General features: G+C 46.3%; 1 protein-coding gene across 3 annotated transcripts in view; it reads right to left on the reverse strand.

Moving 5' to 3' along the window:
• Nucleotides 1-1,151: 1,151 nt before the first annotated feature.
• Nucleotides 1,152-21,714, reverse strand: part of RNF2 (ring finger protein 2) — a 28,507-nt gene continuing 7,944 nt past the window's right edge. For 2 of the 3 annotated variants that reach the window (XM_068141327.1, XM_068141326.1), the window contains exons 2-7: nucleotides 9,017-9,105; nucleotides 7,996-8,156; nucleotides 7,039-7,254; nucleotides 5,981-6,253; nucleotides 4,203-4,374; nucleotides 1,152-3,437 (exon numbers count right to left, since the gene is read on the reverse strand). In XM_068141327.1, the coding sequence (XP_067997428.1) occupies nucleotides 3,336-3,437; nucleotides 4,203-4,374; nucleotides 5,981-6,253; nucleotides 7,039-7,254; nucleotides 7,996-8,156; nucleotides 9,017-9,103 (1,011 nt within the window). In that variant the 5' untranslated portion in view covers nucleotides 9,104-9,105 and the 3' untranslated portion in view covers nucleotides 1,152-3,335. Of the gene's footprint in view, nucleotides 3,438-4,202; nucleotides 4,375-5,980; nucleotides 6,254-7,038; nucleotides 7,255-7,995; nucleotides 8,157-9,016; nucleotides 9,106-16,366; nucleotides 16,428-21,714 lie in introns of those variants that run through there. The other variant, XM_068141325.1, reaches the window with a different exon arrangement.

The following is a 21,714-nucleotide window of genomic DNA, read 5'->3' on the forward strand; positions in this document are numbered from 1 at the left end:
TTTTGATTGAGGGACGTGTCCATCTACGCAATGCCCACAGCAGAGAGGGGCTGCTCCTCGGCACGCAAGCTCTCGGGGGGTTTTCTTTCAGGCTATGGCTGAGGGGAGCTTTCAGGGACTTGAAGCTGTTCCAACATGGCAGCAGGAACACAAGCAGAAGATCATCTCAGAGCGTCCCATGTGCAGAACAGCTCAGGAAACCCTATTCCCCGTGTACACAAGCATTCCATCTTAACTCAGTGTGTGCTACTTAGGAGTTACTGTATCCCTACACTTACTATAAGGAAAGGAACAGAACTTCACTTACTAATAATATACCTCAACCCAAGTAAATCATTACAGTTACCCTTTTGTGTTCAAGAAACATGTAGACACAGCCCTCTGGTTCAATGGCTGTGGTGGTTACGTCAATGGTTGGATTCTATGATCTTGGAGGGTTGTTCCAACCAAAACAATTCTATAGTTCTGTACACTGCTGTTAGAGCTGCTTAATTTACAGCTAAACAAGCAAAGTTGCCAAGTTTAACCCAGGTGCTGCAGAAACCCTTCACCCCATGTCGCAGGCTGTAGGACCCCAATGAGAACAGCAGCACCTCTGGCAGGTCAGTGGAAGAACTGGCATCTTCGATTTGCCTGGTTCAAGGCACAGAACATGCACAGGTAAGGCACTTACAGTAGACCTCCTGAAAGGAGGTTAGAATGAGACTGATACTGGTCTCTTTTCCAAGTAACTGTGATAGGACAAGAGGAAATGAGTTTAAGTTGTGCCAGGGGTGGTTCAGGTTGGAGATTAGGAACAATTTCTTTCCTGCAAGAGTGGTCAGGTGGTGGAAGAGGCTGCTGAGGGAGGTGGTAGTCACCATCCCTGGAGGTGTAGATATGGCACTTCAGGATAGAATTTAGGGGTGATGGTGGCTGGGTTATGGTTGGACTTATCTTAAACATCTTTTCCAACTTTAATAATTCTGTGACTGTAGCAGCGGTCAGGGACAGGCTCAACTGACACCACAGTAGCAGAGGTCAGCTGCACCTCCCCGCCCCTCCCCTCTGGAGAGCCACAGGCATGGCAGCACTTACCAACACAAATTGTCCACAGGATTTCCCTTGGGAATTCTAAAAGGAAGTAACACTGGGATTTCTGGAAGTGGTTGGTAACATTTCTGCTTTTATTGTCAGTTTGAGAATTTCAGGGTGAGTTTAGTTGGATACTAGAGCTATGGAGCTTACCCACACCTAACACATGAAAAATAACACAGCTTGAAGAGGTGGAGAAGCAGAGTCATTGTGGAAATAAAATGGCTTGTAGCACTCAAGATTCACAGTGCAATCAAGGGTTTAATCCAACAACTACATTAGATATTTAGATATCATATTTAAGGAACATAAATACTCACTAAATTCACTACAACATAAAAGCTTCACATTCTCCCACACTTTAACAAACTGGGGACAAAGTGACAGCTCCTAGACAGACCTTTCGGCTTCACAAACAACTCTCTTGAGAGACTGGATGTGCCCTTAGCTATCACAACAGGAGGGTACACAGCCATTAACCTAGACAGCTCCCCCTCCGCTTTAAAGCGGTTACAATCCCTGCTCCCCCACCCCCCGCCTTACACATAGCGGACATGCACTACTAGTCTATACAACCAACATTGCACCAGGAAGTCATGAAGAACAGAGCTCCTTCAAAACTGCCCCCTCTGTGTGCTGGGGTCTGAAACCTCCATGTCACAGAAAACCAAGTCTTTCAGTAATGGGAAAGAATTTGTTTACTCCAAAAAGCCTGCGCAGTTCTCACGTCGGGATAAAGCAGATCTGAAACAGCAGTGGGAATGGATGTGTATTTACAAGTGCTTCAAAGACAGAAGTGCTTGAAGGGCACTTCATCCCAGGAGAATCCCAGAGCAGCTGAATACTTCTGTACCACAGGCCAAAACCAGTCTGGCAACAGGCAAGATGCAGGAGCAATGTCACATGGTTTAAAGTCTATTGCTTCTCAGCTATGGTAGCTGCTTCTAGCTTTGGATGCAAAGGGGTGAAGGCTCCATCAGTGAGTCTTACTAGCCAAGGGACTCTCAGTAACAGTATTTCCCTTCAGACAAGCCAACAGGTAAAGCAACCCCTGTGAAGTGACAGCAAGGCTCAGCGTGAGGGAAGAGGAGGTGAACATGCAGGAGGACAGCAGCTACTGTACTTCACACTACTGCCACATTTGAAAACTTCAACCAAAATTTAAGACACTAAATGGTAAACTTGGTCAAGTACTAAAATTGTCTCCCAAAGTGCTAAGCCATGTTTGTTAAAGCTATGACAAAAAGAAAAGAAACAAATAGAATCTTGAAGCAGCTTATGGTTGAAGTCCTCCCTGCTCAGCCTGGAGCCCCGAGAAGCTCACAGCTGGGGTGGCACAAGTTCCACAAAGTAAAGCATTTTGGCATTGCCTTAAGTCCCTGTGCTGGAATCAGGGATTTGACTGACACCCCCACACACACATTTTCAGGGCAGTTCTTCACAGCACATTCCAATACATTCACAATGAAAATCTGTTATTATAGGCAACAGAGCAGGGCTCATGAGGACAGGGTAACGCTGCCACAGGAGCCAGGCGGGAAGATGAAGCGTGCCTCAAGACTGGCAAGGTCTTACATGGCAAGAGTTACCGGTTTAGGGTGTTAAGGGTTTGGGGAGGTGGGGGGTGTTTGACTGAAATACTGGTTAAAAAGCAAATCTCCTGTTTCACCTCGCACCAAAGTATCAAGCCCAGTAAACAGCAGGATTTTAAAGTGTCGCTGCAGCTCATTGTTGATAACAAAGTAACTAAAACATCTTTTCTCAGGAAATGCCACTACCTCCAGCTGCCAGAAATCAGCTCTCTACCCAGCTTTTCCATGGGTAACCTTTAGCAAATGACAGTATCTAAGACATTCCTTGGCTTAGGTGACTATTGAATAGACTTGGCTACCCATGCTCAGTACTCCACAAAGGCTACTATTAACCATGGCAAATATCAGGAATCCAGAGGTACCTGGATGAAATTAAGACATTCCAAACTGGAACACTTGTTCAGTTATCATGCATCAGGAACAAAAAAGCATGTCAAACATTGGAATGCACTGGAAAAGGTCATTTAGTCTCCTAGGGAAAAGCCAAAAACCCAAAACAGACTAAATTAAGTACAACCCAGAATACTGGCTAATATTAATGAAGTATACTGAGAGAGCCTGAAGGCACCACCTGTAGTGTCCATGAAGATAATAACAGTGGTGCCTTCATTAATATTAAAGAAGTCATAGCTATAAAAAGTTAGTCCCAGCTCAGGTTTCCAGCACAGCTTATTTATGTTCCTTTGTGGGTGCATAGTACAGTTCCATGGGTTTGTTGACTTTCCAGTACTTCTCACTGACCAGTTCCAAGGAGAAGGACCCATTTAGTACCTAGAAGAGAACACCAAAGGAGAAATGAAGTAACCTGTGCCTTTTATGGGTAGTACTGTAAAAACAAGGCAGCTGAAATCAGGTGATCAAAAAGTCTCCCTGGGACCTTCTCTTCTCCAGGCTGAACAAGCCCAATTCTCTCTCAGCTTGGCCTCACAGCAGAGGGCTCCCACCACTGTTGTAGCCTCCTTTAGCACTGCTCCAACAGGCCCATGTCTCCCCTGTGCTGAGGACTCCAGAGCTGGCCCCAGCACTCCAGGGGGAATCTCAGCAGAGCAAAGCAGAGTGGCAGAATCCCCTCCCTCCACCTGCTGCCCATGCTGCTGTGGACCAGCCCAGGACATGGCTGTCTGTGGGTGGTGAGTGCACAGTGTGCTGTCCAGCTTTCCACTCACCAGCACCCCAAAATCTCCACAATGCTGCTCTCCATCCCTTCATCCACTGGCCTGTACCTACATTGGGGATTGTCCTGACCCAGGTACAGGACCAGTACTTTTCCAGTACTTCAGGTTGCCCAGGTCCCTCCAGATGACAACCTGCTCCTCAGTTCAACCACACCACCTAGCTAGTGTCACCTGCAAACCTGTTGAGGGTGCACTCAGTCCCACTGTGTGTCAGTGATGATGCTAAACAACACTGGTCCCAGCACAGACTCCTGAAGGACACCACTTGTCACCAGTCTCCATGCAAACCATTGAGCCATTCCAGATCCAGTCTGTACCAAAGATGCCTTGCTGCTGACTCCTAGCCAGAGGCTGTACTTACAGTGAACTGCCCATTGGCAGTAGCGATGTAGATGGTGTACTGCTTCTCACTGGCTGTGTCAAGGTTCATCTGGTTTGACTCTCCTTTGCTACGAAGCTCCTCCAAAGCCAGTCTCACAGCTAGGTACTTGGACAGGTGATCAACAGTGGCATTGCCTGAGGTTTTGATGTATCTGTGTCAACAACCACAAAAAAGAATCAAAGACACTTGCAGGTATGGGAAGGACATCTGGAACACCCCAAAGTATTAAGCATCAAGTGTGAAATTCTTTAAAGGCAGCTCACAAACAAGAACATGAATTGTTTTCACCCAAGACATGCAAGCAGCTCATTGTTCCAAAGTGCCCATACATCTTTGTGATGCTCCTCCACTCAGCCCTCCTGCTCTTTGTAGAAAGGAGACAACACAGCCTGGCATCTGCTCCCAATGAAAAAAAAAAAATCTAGTAACAGGTTGCCAGGGAGTTCTCACAATACTCAGGACTGCTTAAATCTGAGCACAGATACAGCTTGAAGTGCCTGGACAAGAAACTAAGGTGCAAGAGCTGCACACACAACACTCATTAATTACTCTTCCTTGTCTCACTATCTGTCCTCTCTTGGATTCTTCACCTAAGAACTGAAGGCTTGATTCATGCTGCAGTGGCCTCTCCCACAAGCTTAGTTTGCTTTCTGCTTTCAGAACACCACCCAGAACTCCCTTGCAGTTCCAAACCATAAAGAAAAGCTGGCTGAAGCTTCTAATATATTTATAGGCCCTACAGAGGGTTGTCTCATCAGGAGAGAAAGCCAGGAAGAGATCTGAGGAAACTCCATGAGACTGCTCATTGGTGTGATCCAAAAAAAAAAAAAAAATCGGCAGACTGTGCTTGGACTGGAGCATGAAAAATAATGCCAGGAAAAGCTTCCAGCCTGTAAATCCTGCTGACAAAAATCTGCTCTGCAAACTGCTGGCACTTATGCAAGAATCACAGAATCATTTCCATTGGAAAAGACCTTTAAGATCATCCAGTCCAACTGTGCTCAATTCTAGTGCTAAACCATGTCCCTTAACACCTCAACTTGAGGCCAATTCCTCTCCTCCTATCAAGGGTTGTTTATTCACAAAGAATCTTTTAATAAGGGCTTTATCTTATACCATCATCCTAGCACCTACTGTGAGCTGCAAGGCTAAAATCCCTTGAAACATCTTTGTGATCAAAAGCTGAGAACAGATTGTTGCTGCATGTTTGGTAATGTCTGAGCTGTCCCACACACCCCACTTGCAGTGGAACAAGGAAGAGAGTGGATATGGTTAAGACAGACACCTGGGGCTGTTTAGTCTGGAGAAGAGGAGGCTGAGAGGGAATCTTATCAATGTCTATGAATATCTAAGGGGTGGGTGTGAAGATTAAGGTGCCAGGCTCTTTTTGGTGGTGCCCAGTGATAAGAAAAGGAACAATGGGTACAAGCTGGAACACAGAAGTTCCACCTCAACATAAGGAAAAACTTCTTTTTTGTGAGGGTGCTGGAGCCCTGCAGCAGGCTGCCCAGAGAGGTTGTGGAGTCTCCTTTTCTGAAGGCTTTCAAAACCTGCCTGTATGTGTTCCTGTGTGATCTGCCCTAGGTCACCCTGCTTTGGCAGCAGGGTAGGACTCAGTGATCTCCAGAGGTCCCTTCCAACTCATAACAGACTGTGATCACCAAAAGAAACCGATTTTTAAAAGCCCCAAGGAGTGACAGAAAACACACACCAGAGCATCACAGCAGAATACACAAAGAGGAAGGGAAGACCTTTACCTCGTCTGTGCACTGTCATCATTCTCCATGAGGGTCGGGTGAGGCCTGAAGACCAGTTCTATTTCACTGGCACCATCCATGACAGGGTCTATTGCCACAGCTGTGTTGTTATTGTCCAGTTCCAGCCCAGAATCATCTGATGTTTTGGTCCTCTTGTTACTAGGCCCTGCTTCCTGGTTGCTGTGTGTTGAGGCATTGCTGCAGTGGGAGCTGTCACCGTTGTCCTCTGCTCCACTGCCATTCTCAATCTGCTGTTTCTTGCCCCTCTGCAGCCTGATCAGGAATATGTAGAAATCAATGTTTTAGTGAGACAGGCCCCACAAAATTTGTGCACCTTCTCCCTCTCCCCATTCCTGCCCTGCCACCCATCAGTCATAAGTACACATAGAAACTAAACATTTCAGAGATCTTTAAAGTATTTAATTTGGGGGGGTTATATGGTTTTCCTTATAGAAAGATACAGACAAGACTGAGGGATAAGAAAAAAAAATAACAAACTGCCACATTTTTTAAGGTGATTTTAAACTTCATACAATTATTTCAGACATGTTTTAGTGGTCATGGAGGTGTTTGGTACAACATTGGACTTGATGATCTTAGAGATCTTCTCCAACCTTAATGATTCTATGGTACAAAGCAGTATTCAAAGGTTACAAATCACAAAACTGCATCTTTAAGATCATTGAGTCCAATCATTAGCTTAACACTGACAAGTCCTCAACCAAGTCATAGCCCTCAACACCACATCTGCCCAACTTTCCAATTCCTCCGGGGATGGGGACTCCAGCCCCTCCCTGGGCAGCCTGTTCTAGGGCTTGAAAATCCTTTCAGTAAAGAAATTCTTTCTAATAGCCAATCTAAGCTTCCCCAGTGCAACTTGAGGCCATTTCTTGCCCTACCCCTTGTTACTTGGTTGAACAAATCATTCTGCCAGAGGTTAAAAATGATTTGTGCAGACCTCAGAGAGAACTTTCAGACTATACAGGGAGCGAGGACAGATGGTGTATTAGTGTGAGTCAAACAAGGTTACAGGTGGCCAAAGGAGGTGGATTACGCACCTGTTCATGGCTTGGATCTTTAATCCTTCCTCAATGCTGTGGCTTAAAGCTTGCTGGTTGTTGTGCTTGCTGATTCTTGCCAGCACTCTCTCCTGATGGGCTTCATACTCATCCCGGCTCGGATAGATTTTGCTGATGAGAGCATCAAAGTTGGGATCTGGCCTCAGCGACCGTTTCGAAACGAGCTTTTTACGACACGTGGGACATTCTTTGTTGCTGGACATGAACAAGAAGGGAGAAAAACCATACTGACTGACACATTGATTCACAGATTGCATTGGGTTGGAAGGGTCCCTCAAGGGTCAGCTTGTTCAACCACCCTGCAGTCAGCAGGGACACCTCCAACTAGATCAGACTGCCCAGGGCCACATCAAGTCTGATCTTGAATGTCTCCAGGGATGTGGTGCTTGGGGATATGGTTTAGGGGGTGAGCCTTGTAGAGTAGGGTTATTGGTTGGACTTGGTGATCCTGAGGGTCTTCTCCAACCTGAATGTTTCTGAGATTGAGAGGTGTCCCTGCCCATGGCAGGGTGGTTGGAACAGATGATCTCCAAGGTCCCTTCCAACCTAAGCCATTCTATGTTTCTTCTTTCCCTCAAGCATATTTTTGCTCATTACTCCTCAGAATTTATACAGGCACAGCAGATTGTGACCTCTGAACAGAGGGCATTATGACAAATGGATACTCACATCACTGACTGAACTGCAAAAAAAGACAAGAGAGATTTTCAACTTCTTGCAACAAACACAAGTGATGGGATGACTTTTCACAGGAGGAAAAGAACAGATCTAATCTGCCACAGATGAACACACAGGAAGGAAGTAGGAATGTTTTACTCCACATTCAGCCCTTGCACTGCACAGGCAGGTGACATTTTAACAGCAACCCCCAGGGCCTGAAGGATCTTCTTGCTCACACTTGCTCCCACCCCTTTTCCCCCAGCACCCTGTACATACCCACTCCTGAGGGCTGTGATGATGCAGTCGGCGCAGAAGCGATGCAAACATTCTTTTGTTGTCATGGTGTTTTTTAACATATCCAAGCAGATGGGACACATCAGCTCACTGTGGAGGCTTCGGGGGGATACCACTATTTCCAAGCCATCAGTGATTGCTTCCTAGTGGAGAAGAAAGTAAACTTGAATGGAAACTTCCTCATGGAGACTGCATGTTTTACTGCTCTTCTAAAGAGAAACACAGGGAAAAGATGAACACAAGCACAAAGACACAGCAAAAAGACAAAACAAGATGCACACACGAGATCAGGACAAAGTTATTTACAGTGAGGATAGCGAGATGCTGGAACAGATTTCCCAGGGAGGTTGTGATGTCCCCTCCCTGGAGGTGTTCAAGGCCAGGCTGGATGAGGCCTTGAGCAACCAGGTCTAGTGGCAGGTGGTTGGAACTGGATGATCTGTAGAGTCCCTTCCAACTTAAACTATTCTGTGATACATGATCCACAACCCCAAGGCACATAGCCCACCACATGAAGTAGGATGAAGGAAAAAAGAAATAGAGGTCAAACATCAGTTTGTTTTTCTAATAGTATAAAACAGACTGATTTTGGAATGATTTCTTTTTAACACATTCTGTCATTTCTATTGGTTTCTTGTCCCAAGGAACAAGCAACAGGACAAGAGGAAACGGTTTCAAGTTGCGTTAGGAAAGGTTTAGGTTGGACACTAGGAACAATTTCTTCCCCAAAAGGATTGTCAAGTCCTGGAACAGGCTGCCCAGGGCAGTGGTGAAGTCACCATCCCAGAGGGATTTCATAGCTGCATATGTGTGGTGCTGAGGGACATGGTTTAGTGGTGACCTGGTTGTGTTGGGTTAACGGTTGGATGCATGATCTTAAAGGTCTCTTCCAACCAAAATGATTCTATGATTCTATTCTATAATTCTATTTAGAGTAGGCACTGAACAGCCTAAGTAGTACAAAAAGCCCTGCCATGGAGCCCAGCTCTTCAGCACCTATTACCTGAGGTGTCCTTTGCAGTTCGTACAAACTCAGCTCCCATGTTTTGCTTAAAGGTTGTGTCCCATTGGTCTGCACAGCTTGAGACATGGCTGGGAAGAGAAAGAGAAACAAGTCACACTCACATAGAACTGGCTCCAGGAGCCAGCTCACTCTCCCCAGCAGGCTCCCCTGGGAGCACAGAGTCCTATGCCTGTAGGGACAGAGCCATCTCTGTGCCAGCACAGCAGCAGCACAGGGGCACGCCAGTTCACCCACGTACCAGGCTCCACTGAGCTACACACGGATAATCCCCTTCTCTGTGCTGCTCCAAACACACTGAGGGGGGCACTCAGCCCTGAGGGCTTTGCAGAAGTCAGTTACAGTTGATAAACAAAAGTGACACACAGCGGAAGGCCATAAGGCTTTGGCTGTGTGGTGTGAAAGCTGCAAATGCCACCCGGTGTGGACAACAGCCATAAAACAGCCACTTGCAGACAGGTCTGCCTCTGAACTCTGAGGAAGGTCACAGCTGCACACACACATGGAATGCTGGCTAAAGGTGCTCACTGGGAGCATCCTGCAGAGCCCTTCTTCCTCCTAAACATCCATCACTGAGCTCTACAGTCAGAAGTTCAGAGAATACAGAAAGATCAAGGGAAGCCTAGGCACTGGGTAAGTTCTGGGCTCCCCATTGAAGAGAGGCAGGGAACTACTGGAGACAGTCCAGCAGAGGCTACAAAGATACTGAGTGGCCTGAAGCATCTCTGTGAGGAGGAAAGGTTGAGAGACCTGGGGCTTTTTAGCCTAGAGAAGAGCAGCCTGAAAGGGTATCTGATCAATGAGCAGCAAGAGGTGAAGTGTGTGTGTTGGGAGGAGGGGGGTGGGCAGCAAGACAATGGGGCCAGACTCTTTTCAGTGGAGCCCAGTGACAGGACAAGAGGCAGTGGGCACAAACAGGAACCCAGGAGATTCCATCTGAACAGGAGGAGAAAATTCTTTACTGTGAAGCTGTGTGCTGGACCTCTAGAGCAGGCTGCCCAGAGAGGTTGCAGAGTCTCATTCTCTGAAGAGATTCCAAAACCACCTGGACATTGTGATCATGGGCAACCTGCTATGAAAGGCCCTGCTTTAGCAGTGGGGCTGGACTGTATGATCCCCAGAGGTCCCAGAATACATTAGGTTGGAAGGGACCCTTAAAGGTTACCTTGTCCAACACCCACTGTGGGGAGCAGGACACCTCCAGTTAGATCAGGTTGCTAAGTCCTTTCCAACCACCACCATACCAAGACTACTTGTTTCTGATTTCAAGAGGGAGAGTATTGTGCAGTCCCACTAGGTTTCACTTTATCTGCACCTGATTTGCAATGACTTGAGAGAGGAGCCCAAAGTTTTGCAGTTTCAGAAACCCAAATCATCCACACACTAGGTTTGCTCATTTTTGGTATCAGTAGTGGTAGACAGGCTTTCCTGTAAATGGACAGAGCTACACAGAACTGCACTGAAACTCCACAACCACTGCTGCAGAACCACTGCTTATAGGCAATTGCACACTTGAGCTTTTCATTAAAAGCCCAAACCCACAGAACAGCCACACAGAAAATCACCACAGAGAAACTGCAATGCTTTGCTATCAAGCTTTGGGAGGCAACCCCCACACACATGGTCAGTACAGACATGCAAAAAGAAGTTGAGTCAAAATAACAGAAGAAACAGAAAATATTTTCACATGGGGGGAAGCATGGTCAATCCTCCCCACCTCTCCAGAAGTCCTGCCTTCAAGTAGAAAACCTTATGCCAGACTGCAATATGTTTAAATCAATAAATGTAACCATGTAAGAAGCAAGACTGCAGCTGCAGTTATATCTGCTGGTGAGACCTCACCTGGAGTACTGCAAGCAGCTCTGGAGCCCTCAATACAGGAAGGACATGGACCTGATGGAGTGGGTCCAGAGGATGGCCACAACAATGATCAAGAGGCTGGAACACCTCTTCCACAAGGACAGGCTGAAGAAGCTGGGGATGTTCAGCCTGGAGAAGAGAAGGCTCTGGAGAGACCGGTACCTGAAGGGGGCCTAAGAAAAGGCTGCAAAGGGACTGTTTCCAAAGGCCTGCAGGGAAAGGATGAGGGACAATGGGTGCAAATTAGAGAAGAGCAAATTTAGGTTGGATGTTAGGAGGAAGATCTTTACCATGATGGCAGTGGAATGCTGCAACAGGCTGCCCGAGGATGTAGTTGAGGCCCCATCCCTGGAGATACTCAATGTGAGGCTCAACAAAGCTCTGAGAATCCTCATCTAGTGGAGGATGTCCCTGCTCACGGCAGGGGAGTTGCACCTTTGGAGGTCCCTTCCAACCTAAGCCATTCTATCATTCTTCATTTCTTTTATCACTCTCTAAAATCAAGGTTTCTATTTTCAGACCACTCAAATCAGCAGCCAAATGCAGTTTCTATTGGCATCTACCACTACATTCTAATCCAGTTCCCAATTCACTAAGTTCTCTGAGAAGGGTAAACCTCTCTGGAGAGCAAGGTTACTTCACAGGCTTTAATTAATTGTTGAGGGAAAAGCAAAAGCAGCAATGCAGCACAGATGATTGTATTGACTTTCATCCAGACACAGAAATTAGTTTTCTCAGCTTATGAAAAAAGGAGAAGGGAAATAAAAAAAGGCTGGCATTAAGTAGCCACACCAATTACTAAGTGTAATAAGTAGCAAGGGTCTGAATCCCAGAATCCCAGCATGACGGGGGTGCGGAAGAGACCTCTGGAGGTCATCCAGTCTAACCTCCCTGCTAAAGCAGGGCCACTCACAGCAGCTTACCCAGGACCACAAAGTCCAGGTGGGTTTGGAATCTCTCCAGACAAGGAGACTCCACAACATCTCTGGGCAGCCTGCTACAGGGCTCCAGCACCCTCACAGCAAAGAATTTCCCCCTCCTGTTCAGATAGAATCTCCTAGGTTCCAGTTTGTGCCCACTGGCCTGAGTAGACATGAAAAGAAATAATTAGGAGATGACAGACCATCAGCTCCAGTTTTTCCTATGTAAGTATTGTGTCCTAACAGCAGAGTTTACTTGTCACAGCAGACACCTTCCTCCACATGGCTCAGAAAAGTAAGGTGTCCAGTTGGGGCCTTACTTCACCATTAAAGGTGACAAGCTACAGCTCCCAGTCTGGCCAAGCGCTGTCCTGTCAGGACTCTGGGTATTGTATTTAAGTTACTCAGAGATATGAATTAAATGATGGTGTTAATGACACATCTCAGGAAAGGAGCAATTTGAGATTTGTACTAGTGACACAGAAAGGCAATGGTGTTGCTGTGCTGCATTTCCACTACTATTTAAGGTAATTCATAGGTTCAGAGAGTGGTTTGAGCTGGAAGGGACCTGCAAGAAGACCGAGTTCCAAACCCCTGCTATGGGCAGGGACACCTCCCACTACACCAGACTGCTCAAGGCTTCATCCAACCTGGCCTTTACCTCCAGGGAGGGGGCATCCACAACCTCCCTGGGCAACCTGTTCCAGTGTCTCACCACCCTCACTGTTAACAAATTTCTTCCCAATTTCTAGCACAAATCTCCCCTCTTCCACATTAAAGCCATTGCCCCTTGTCCTGTCACTACAAGCCCTTGTAAAAAACTCCTCTCCAGCTTTCTTGTAGCCCCCTTCAGGTACTGGAGGGCCACTCTATAGTCTCCCTAGAACCTTCTCTTCTCCAGGCTGAACAGCCCCAACTCTCATAGCCTGTCCCCTTGGGGGAAGTTTTCCAGCCCTCTGATCACCTTTGTGGCATCCTCTGGGCCCTCTCCAGCCGTTTGATGTCCTTCTTGTGTGAGACATAAAGGAAGCCAAGTCCTTCAAGGGTAAGCATTTTTGTTCCCTGTTGGTTGTTCTAACCATGGCATGGCATTAGCCTTCTCTGTCTGAACTGGATACCACTCTTGAGTGCTTTAAAGTTGATATATTTAATTAACTATTGTGTCAACTACTGAGAAGCTCAAAAAGCTGCTCATCATTCACATTATTCTCACAACTTGCTGAATCACACAGTCAGACAACTAAATCCTAGTAAATCCAGTCTCTCTGAACAGAGGAGCCTGATCCCAGCATTTCACAGCTCCAGCATAGCAAAGAGCTCATGGAACCATCCTGTAAGCAAAGAGCTTATCACACACACGAGTAGCATTTTGCCTCAACTTGCATGCTTGCACTTGCTAGCACAGAAGAGCGGCTCTCGTGGAGCCAGGCAGTCAGCACACCTATCAGTCTGGAGAACAAGTCTATTAACACCATCAGCTAGACTGCAGCCTCACCTACCTGCTCAAGGCTACACTCCAGAAGACACTGTACAAGTGTCATGATGAATAATTGACCAGATGTAGACTAAAGACTCCTAATCTGAGCTGCTGAGAGCTTCATTCTCACCTTAAGGTCTGCACTGATACCATTTTTCAGCTTCAAATTGGAAGTGCTGGCCCCAAAGCTAGCTGAAAGCTGGAGAGATCTACACAGTTCATTTCATCACTAGCAAACACCTCTTCTGCATCTGGAGGCAAAAGTCTGATGAACACTGGGAACATGGTCAATTCAAACATGATCACTTCAGAGATGCTGAGAACCTCCCCCCACCAAAATCAACAACAAAACCAATCCCATTACACTGCATAGAGACTTAATCTGCATTTTCCCTGCTCCCCTACAATTTCCAGATCTATACTGAGCCTGAAAAATGCACCTGAGTGAGGTGGCTGGGACACCTTCCACTAGACCAGGCTGCTCAAGGCCTGGCTTTGAACACCTCCAGAGTGGGGGACATCTCCCTGGACAACCTGTTCCAGTGTCTCACCACACTGACAGCAAAGAATTTCTTGCTAATCTCCAGTCTAAATCTGCCCTCTCACACTTCAATCCATTCCCCCTTGTCCCATCACTACATCTCACTGTCCAAGCCACTACTGGCTGCTGTGATTTATGCTATTGCACGAGGGCCACTCTTGTCAATCAGTAAAAGACAAACCAAAGCCTGACTGATATTTGCCAGGACACCTGCAGTCCTTCAGACTGATCCAGTCTTCAAGCACAGCAATATTTTTTAGCACAAACTTTGTAATTACAGAGGGCATGCATCTGTCACCAGCAAAGCCAGAGCAGGCTGTGACAGAACCTAAAGCACACATTACAAATCAGAGATCCAGAAATGTTCTGGAATCTCTTCAGGTTGGATACCCTGTCACTCCCCAGTTCCAAGCAGCACCTGAGCAAAGGGAAGCAAGCTAACATTGACCATTTGGGCAGAAGACTTGCTTGTCACCCTGTGTCTTTTACAGAAGAGCACTGGAAGATGAAACTGGGAGACAACTAAAGGTTATCAGAATGTGTAACATTCAATTTCTTTGTATCTGGAATTCACAGACTGCATCCAATTGGAAGCGACCCTCAAAGGTCATCTTGTCCAACACTTCTGCAGGGAGATCTCCAACTAGATCAGGCTGCCCAGGGATGCATCAAGTCTGGTCTCAAGTGTCTCCAGGGACAGGGCCTCAACTACATCCCTGGGCAACCAGTTCCAATATTTCACCACTCATTGTAAAGAGCTTCCTCCTGATATCCAACCTAAATCTACCCTGCTCCAGTTTCAAACCATTGCCCCTCATCCTATCACCACCACAGGCCTTTCTAAATGGTCCCTCCCCAGCCTTCCCATAGGTCCCCTTCAGATACTGAAATGCAGCTTAAGGACTTCCTAGAGCCTTCTCTTCTCCATACTGAACAGCCCCAATTCTTTCAGCCAGTCCCTATAGGGAAGCTGCTCCAGACCTCTGATCTTCTTTGTGGGCCTCCTCTGGACCCACTCCAGCTGGTCCATGTCTCTTGTGTTGGGGGCCCAAGCTGGTCACAGCACTCCAGGCAAGGTCTCACCAGAGCAGCAGAATCACCTCTCTCAACCTGTTAGCTCTCCACCTTGCCAGAGCATTAAAACCAAAATAAAATAAGCCTTACCTGGGCTGCTCTCTAGGAACTTTGGAAGTTTCTCTACATAAATTCTATCCACAAGCTAAATGGCTCCCTGACTAGAGCTGGGAGATGAACCTGCTGGCTTCAGAAGGCAGCATTGCATCACTTCATCTGAAAGACCTGCTCTGTAAGCCTGATTTCCCTGGAAAACAGAGCTTATGCAACCCCACTCTTGGTGCTCAGCCATCTGGAGACTATTTTCCAAAAGACATTTGAAGACAAACGGCTGGGGTTTAAAAAACATAGTAACAAAATTAAATCTGGTTCCTAAATTGGGGGAAACACAACAGGATGAACGGACCCATCAAGAAAGCTCCTCTGACCTCCTGCCTGCTTACGGATGGGGAATTTATACTGGAGCCTCTCTCCAACCTGCTCACAGCAAACTCCAGCACAGCAACATAGAATCACTGAATGGTGGGGTTTCAAAGAGACCTCTACACATCATTAAGTCCAACCCTCTTGCCAAAGCAGGGTCACCTAGGGCAGGTCACACAGGAATGCATCGCAGTGGGCTTGGAATCTCTTCAAAGAAGGAGACTCCACAGCCTCTCTGGGCAGCCTGCTCCAGGGCTCCAGTAACTGCACAGCAAAGAAGTTTCTCCTTACGTTGAGGGGGAACTTCCTGGGTTCCAGCTTATGCGCATTGTTCCTTTTCCTATCACTGGGCACCACTGTAAAGAGTCTGGCACCTTTACCCTGACACCCACCCCTCAGATATTTATAGACATTGATAAGATCCCCTCTCAGCCTTCTCCTCTTCAAACTAAAACAGCCCCAGGTCTTTCTTCACAGGAAAGCTGTTCCAAGTCCCTTTATCATCCTCATAGCTCTCTGTTGAGCTCTCTCCACTAGGCTCCTGTCTCTCTTGAATTAGGGAGCCCCAAACTGAACACAGTATTCCAGCTGTGGCCTCACCAGGGCAGAATAGGGGAAGGAGAGCCTCCCTAGAACTGCTGGGCACACTTGATACACCCCAGGATACCATTTGCTCTCTTGGTCACAAATGCATCCACACTTCTCACATCTACTTTCCAAGCCCTTACAGCAAAACACATTGGATTACTTGCTCAAATGCAGTTAGCAGTCACTACAGGTTGGACATCTGATTAGATGTCCCATTCCTATTCAGTATAAATCAAATCCAACTGGCAACAAGTACACTCCAGACCACTCCAAGCTGCAGGCAGCAGGCTGTTTAGGCAACCAAAGGAACACAGCAGCTCCTGCTCTTTCCCTACTTCACCTTTTCAGAGGTTTGCTACCCTTAACTTCACCAATGTATGATTGCTTCTTAGTCTTATATCTCAAAATCTGCTATTTTAAGATCTCCTTAGCTCTAGCTTTGAACTAACCTTCATGGTCATCCTCCTCTAAGGGGGGAGTTGGAGACTTCCTACTGGATGCCATCAGAGATCCCTCACAAGCCAAGTTACTCTCCCAAATTCTCTGCAGTGGCTATTTAAGCCCAGGCAAAGAGCAGCTGCACTTGTGGTTGGATCAGCACACCTTGAGATGAGAGAAAGGGTGGGACAGAGCTGAGCAGCTGGAAGAAATAACCCACTAACCAAGCTCAGGTGTGACCATAACCCTACATGCTGCTGTTTAACTCCAAACAGCCTACTGATCTCTGATGCTTTCATGAAAGAAAAAAAAAAACACACTTTTGAGGACAAAACCCCATCAGGTTCTATAAAGAAACCAAACACATATTTTAAGCTCAGCATTAAATCCTTCAAAATTAACTCATTTTTGTTCCAGCTTTTAAAAGGTCGATATTTAGATTTTAAAAACTAAGAGCGTTAGAGCTGTAATTGCTATGCCAAGTTCAACAGCACCTTCACCCATTCTGGCTAGTTTTCTCCCAGGGGTTAGTTCTTGTATAAACAGGTATCACAGTGCAGTTACTTGGAAGCCTAACAGGGTTTGAGCTCCACATTTTACTCTCTCTGATACCATAACTAGTATGAGGGAGGAATTGCACATTTGGACAGTCTTAAATTCAATAATCCATTTCAATTTATTCCATTAAAGCATCCTGAAGGTTAAGGTGTTTTTCAGCTTTTCCTGTCTGGCTGAGAGCTTGATTTGGAAACAATCCAAAAAAAATTTCTGAATAGACTCTACTTGAAGGAATTACTCCTCACTACAGCTCAGATTGCTTTATACCCTGCTGTCATCTAGGACACCTAGTACTAAATTACAATTCAGTACTTTCAGTGTTCACTCTTTCCTGAAGTCTTTTCATCTCTGGATCTCAAAATCCCTGGGAGGCAGCCAAATCAGGTCCTGGCCTGGAGCTCAGTTTGTTCCCAGCTCTGAAATGAACTGCTCAATGATCCTGAACAAGTGTGTCACTGCGTTTGGCTGTGCCTCCCCTTCCTCTTCTGCTGGTTTTCTCTTCTTGTCACCACACATCAAACTGCCCAAGTTTGTATCACTCTCACTGTAATGACACGCTGATCTCAAAAAGGTTCAGACAAAGCTTGACTGAGGAATGATTTTAGTTCATTCAGCCATCAATCTTTGTCCCTCAGTATCAAGTTCAGTGTCACAATGTCCCTCATGGGGAAGCTTTTCACTTCTTCCTATTTGCAGACTGAATTCAATATTGCATCAGCCATGTTCAAGTTCCTTCACCATCCTCATAGCTCTCCATTGGACTCTCTCCAGCAAATCCCTGTCTCTCTTGAACTGGGGAGCCCCAAACTGGACACAGTATTCCAAGTGTAGTGTCATCAACTTACACTGATTAGAATCCATTTGTTTGAACTGTATGAAAACACCAACAAGGGAACTGGGCCTCCAATTACTCTGTGTTACAAAAAATATCCAGCTTAGGATGGGAGTTTTCTCCATGAACACATGATATAACCACAGACACCTTCCCTAAATAGCTTCTGAGAGCTTGTGGAACCAGCAGTAAAATTCCCAACTACGGATTTTTGTCTCATTTAGGGAATTAACGAATAAGCCCAAAACACCACACCAATGTTTTCAGAGCAGACTGCTTCTCTCCCCTGTATGGACAGTTAAACTGACCAAGAGCAAGCAAAACCACCTTGGGTGAGCAGGTGAGCTGAAGGTACCAGTCTGGATGAGGCTCTGTCCAGCCTGATCTAGTGTGGGGTGTCCCTGCCCATGGCAGGGGGGTTGGAACTAGATGATCCTTGTGGTCCCTTCCAACCCTGACTGATACTATGATACCTGCCCACATTAAACATCTGCAGCTGTTGGACAGAACTGTAGTAGTCAATGTGCAAATTCATCAGGATCAGATACAGGGTGCCTAAAAACACATTAATGGGCTAATCTCAAAATCATCACCCAACACTTGATCAGTCAGAACTCTGTAGTAAAGTGAGTGAGCTCCATTGTTAACGTGCATGAGATTTAAAAAGGAGTTGTTCTCAATGCTTACACAAAGCCAGCATTTAAAATACCGTTGTAGGCATTAACTAGAAGTCTATCATCTGCAAAGTACAATCAAAGCCAATTAAAAGACTATTATAGATGCCGAATTAATACAGACTATAAAGCTGAAACTTCAAATAGCAATTACATGCTCCAGAAGTCAAATCTGATAACAAATAATGAGTATTTACACTGTGCTTTCCACCCTTATGGTACACCAGCTTGCAAACAAACATGTCCTTGGACTCCTTGTGGGAGAGAAACACTGGATTAGGAAACAAGCAGGGAGAAGAGACCTAGCCACAGCTTGTTGAATGCTGTGTGAAACAGATGAAACCAGCACAACAGCCAACTCCAGGGGCAACAGTGTTGCTGCAATGTAAGGAATCAGATTCTTGTCAGGATCTTGAACTGGGCTGCGTTTGAAACCATCTGCATCATTACAACCCTAACTATCACCTTCACTCCCCTCAAAAGCCTCACAAATGCTATCACAGTCCTTCACAGCTCCCACCCAAACACCACAAGGAAAAGCAACATAAACCCAAAGCCTCTGCAAGAAGTCTCTACTCTTCCACCTCACTCCAAACCTACTGCACAAGTAAAGATCACATCAGGGAGAAAACCACAGCTACCTTCACTGAAGTTTCCACTCTTCTCTGGGCAGCTGGGTAATGGCACAAAGATCACACCAGGCCATCACTAGATCCTGTATCTCAGTAAAACTGTTAGCCACAAGGCCCTCACATTGTCAAGTATCATGGAATCATAGAATGGTAGGGGTTGGAAGGAAGGGACGTCTGAAGATCATCTAACACAACCCCCCTGCCAAAGCAGGGTCACCTAGGGCAGGTCACACAGGAATGCATCCCAGTGGGTTTGGAATCTCTCCAGAGAAGGAGACTCCACAGCCTCTCTGGGCAGCCTGCTCCAGGGCTCCAGCAACTGCACAGCAAAGAAGTTTCTCCTTACGTTGAGGTGGAACTTCCTGGGTTCCAGCTTATGCACATTGTTCCTTTTCCTATCACTGGGCACCACTGTAAAGAGCCTGGCACCTTTATCTTGACACCCACACCTCAGATATTTATAGACATCAACAAGGTTCCCTCTCAGCCTTCTCTTCCCCAGACTAAACAGCTCCAGCCCTCTCAGTCTTTCTTCATAGGAGAGATGTTCAAATACCATAATCATCCTTGTAGCTCTCCACTGGACTCTCTCCAGTAGTTCCCCATCTCTTGAACTGGGGAGGGGTCAGTCTCTTCTGTGACAGGACAAGAGGAAACGGCATCAAGTTGCACCAGGAGAGCTTTAGGTTGAACATGATAAACAATTTCTTCTCCAAAAGGGTGATCATGCCCTGGAAGAGGCTGCCCAGGGGTGGTGGAGTCCCCATCTCTGCAGGTGTTCAAAAAACATGTAGATGTGATGCTGAGGGACATGGTTTAGTGGTGACTTGGTAGAGCTGAGTTAATAGCTGGACTCAACTTCTAGCCTTTTCACCGTCATTGGAGGTGTTCAGGAGGAGACTTGATGGGGTGGTTGGTGCCATGGGTTAGTTGATTAGGTGGGTTGGAATGGCTGATGGGTTGGACGCGATGATCTTGGAGGTCTCTTCCAACCTGGTCTATTCTATTCTATTCTATTCTATTCTATTCTATTCTATTCTATTCTACTCTATTCTTTATGATTCTATGAAACCCAAGCAACACCACCTAATGCTGTGACTATGAAATGCCAAGCAGGCTACAGGACAGATGACACGACAGAGAGGAAAACAATAACACTGGTGTTTCTGAAACACAAGAGCTTGCTAGCACATGGACTTCTACACTTTCTTCACTGTATTTATTCTCCTGAGGAAGAAAGTGTTTTGCCTAGTGCCTTAATCTTCCTGTTAATTGCCATTCACAATCTACTGGACCTGAAAAGAATCAATCCATGGAGTATGGCAGCATTTCCAATCTGGCTACCAAGCTGCTCACCCTGGCCTTTAGAAACATTTGTGCTGTGACCTCACACAGACCATCTGCTCTGCATATGTACACCTCTGGAAGCATTTGATGAATCTAGCTAACAGAAGTGACCAAAGAGAGCTAATCCTCCTCTTTAGGTGTTGGGAGCATCAAGGGGAAAAGAAATACCAAATAAAACAGTAGAGTGTATTCAGGGCTGCTTTATCATGGTGTTAAGGACAGTCACACACTCTGAGACATGGGTATGTGATTTGAAGTTGGTGCTTCCCTGTCTATTTATAGCAGGGAAATGTAACAGTGTATAAGCATTGTACATCCAGGTGCATCGCTCTGCTGTAGCTGATGCTCAGAAGGGAGTTTATTCTGATGAGCTCTACACTCCCAGCTAAGGCAATCAGTGGGCTTTTCACACAGCTCCTGGACCACTCCAGTACTGTGAATACCCTCGGCCCCTGGTGTTCAATTTATCACCTCAGTCCTAGTGTTCAATTTATCATAGAGTCATGGACTGGTTTGGGTGGGAAGGGACCTTTAAAGGGCATCAAGTCCAAACCTCATGCACTGAGTACATCCGCAAATAGATTGGGTTGTGCAGAAGCCCAAGGATGTGGCAGCATCTACCACCTCTCTGGGCACCCTCAGCCAGTGTCTCACCACCCTCATAGTCAAACATTTCCTCCTTCTCTCTAGTCTCAATCTCCCTCTTTCAGTTCAAACCCATCACCCCTTGTCCTGCTGAAAAGTCTGTTCCCAGCTTTCTGACCAGCCCCTTTAAGCACTGAAAAGCCACCAGAAGGTCACCCTGGAGCCTTCTCCAGGCTGAATAAGCCCAACTTTCTTAGCCTGGCCTCACAGCAGAGGGCTTCCAGCCCTCTCATGATTATTGCGGCTTCCTCTGGCCCTGCTCCAACAGGTCCATGTCTCTCCTACACCGAGGACTCCAGAGCTTCTTGTTCACAGATATGTATCACACCCTTCTGGCCACCATGTCAGCTGTGAGAAATGGAACACACCAAATTATCTCACCATTTCCAGAGAACTCTCTCTGGATCATGTTAGTTGCCTGCAGGTGGTCCAGAGTTCATCCACCTTCTCCCAGCTGTCGTACCTACAACTGCTCAAACTCACCACTTTTCAAAACCCAGCTATTCATCAATTAAAAGGCCTAGATTTTTTTAAATTTTGTTTTTCATCTTAGCAGGATTAAGTAGAAAATTTTGCAGGTTTTGGTACTAAAGAAAAGCAAACACTATCCACTGTTCTAATGTTGGACTAGAAGGTTGGACTAGCTGATCTTGAAGGTCTCTTCCAGTCAA

The sequence above is a fragment of the Melanerpes formicivorus genome, unplaced genomic scaffold (assembly GCF_026170545.1).
Source record: "Melanerpes formicivorus ecotype bairdi unplaced genomic scaffold, bMelFor1.0.p_v2 SCAF_7, whole genome shotgun sequence".
NCBI classification, from domain to species: Eukaryota; Metazoa; Chordata; class Aves; order Piciformes; family Picidae; genus Melanerpes; species Melanerpes formicivorus.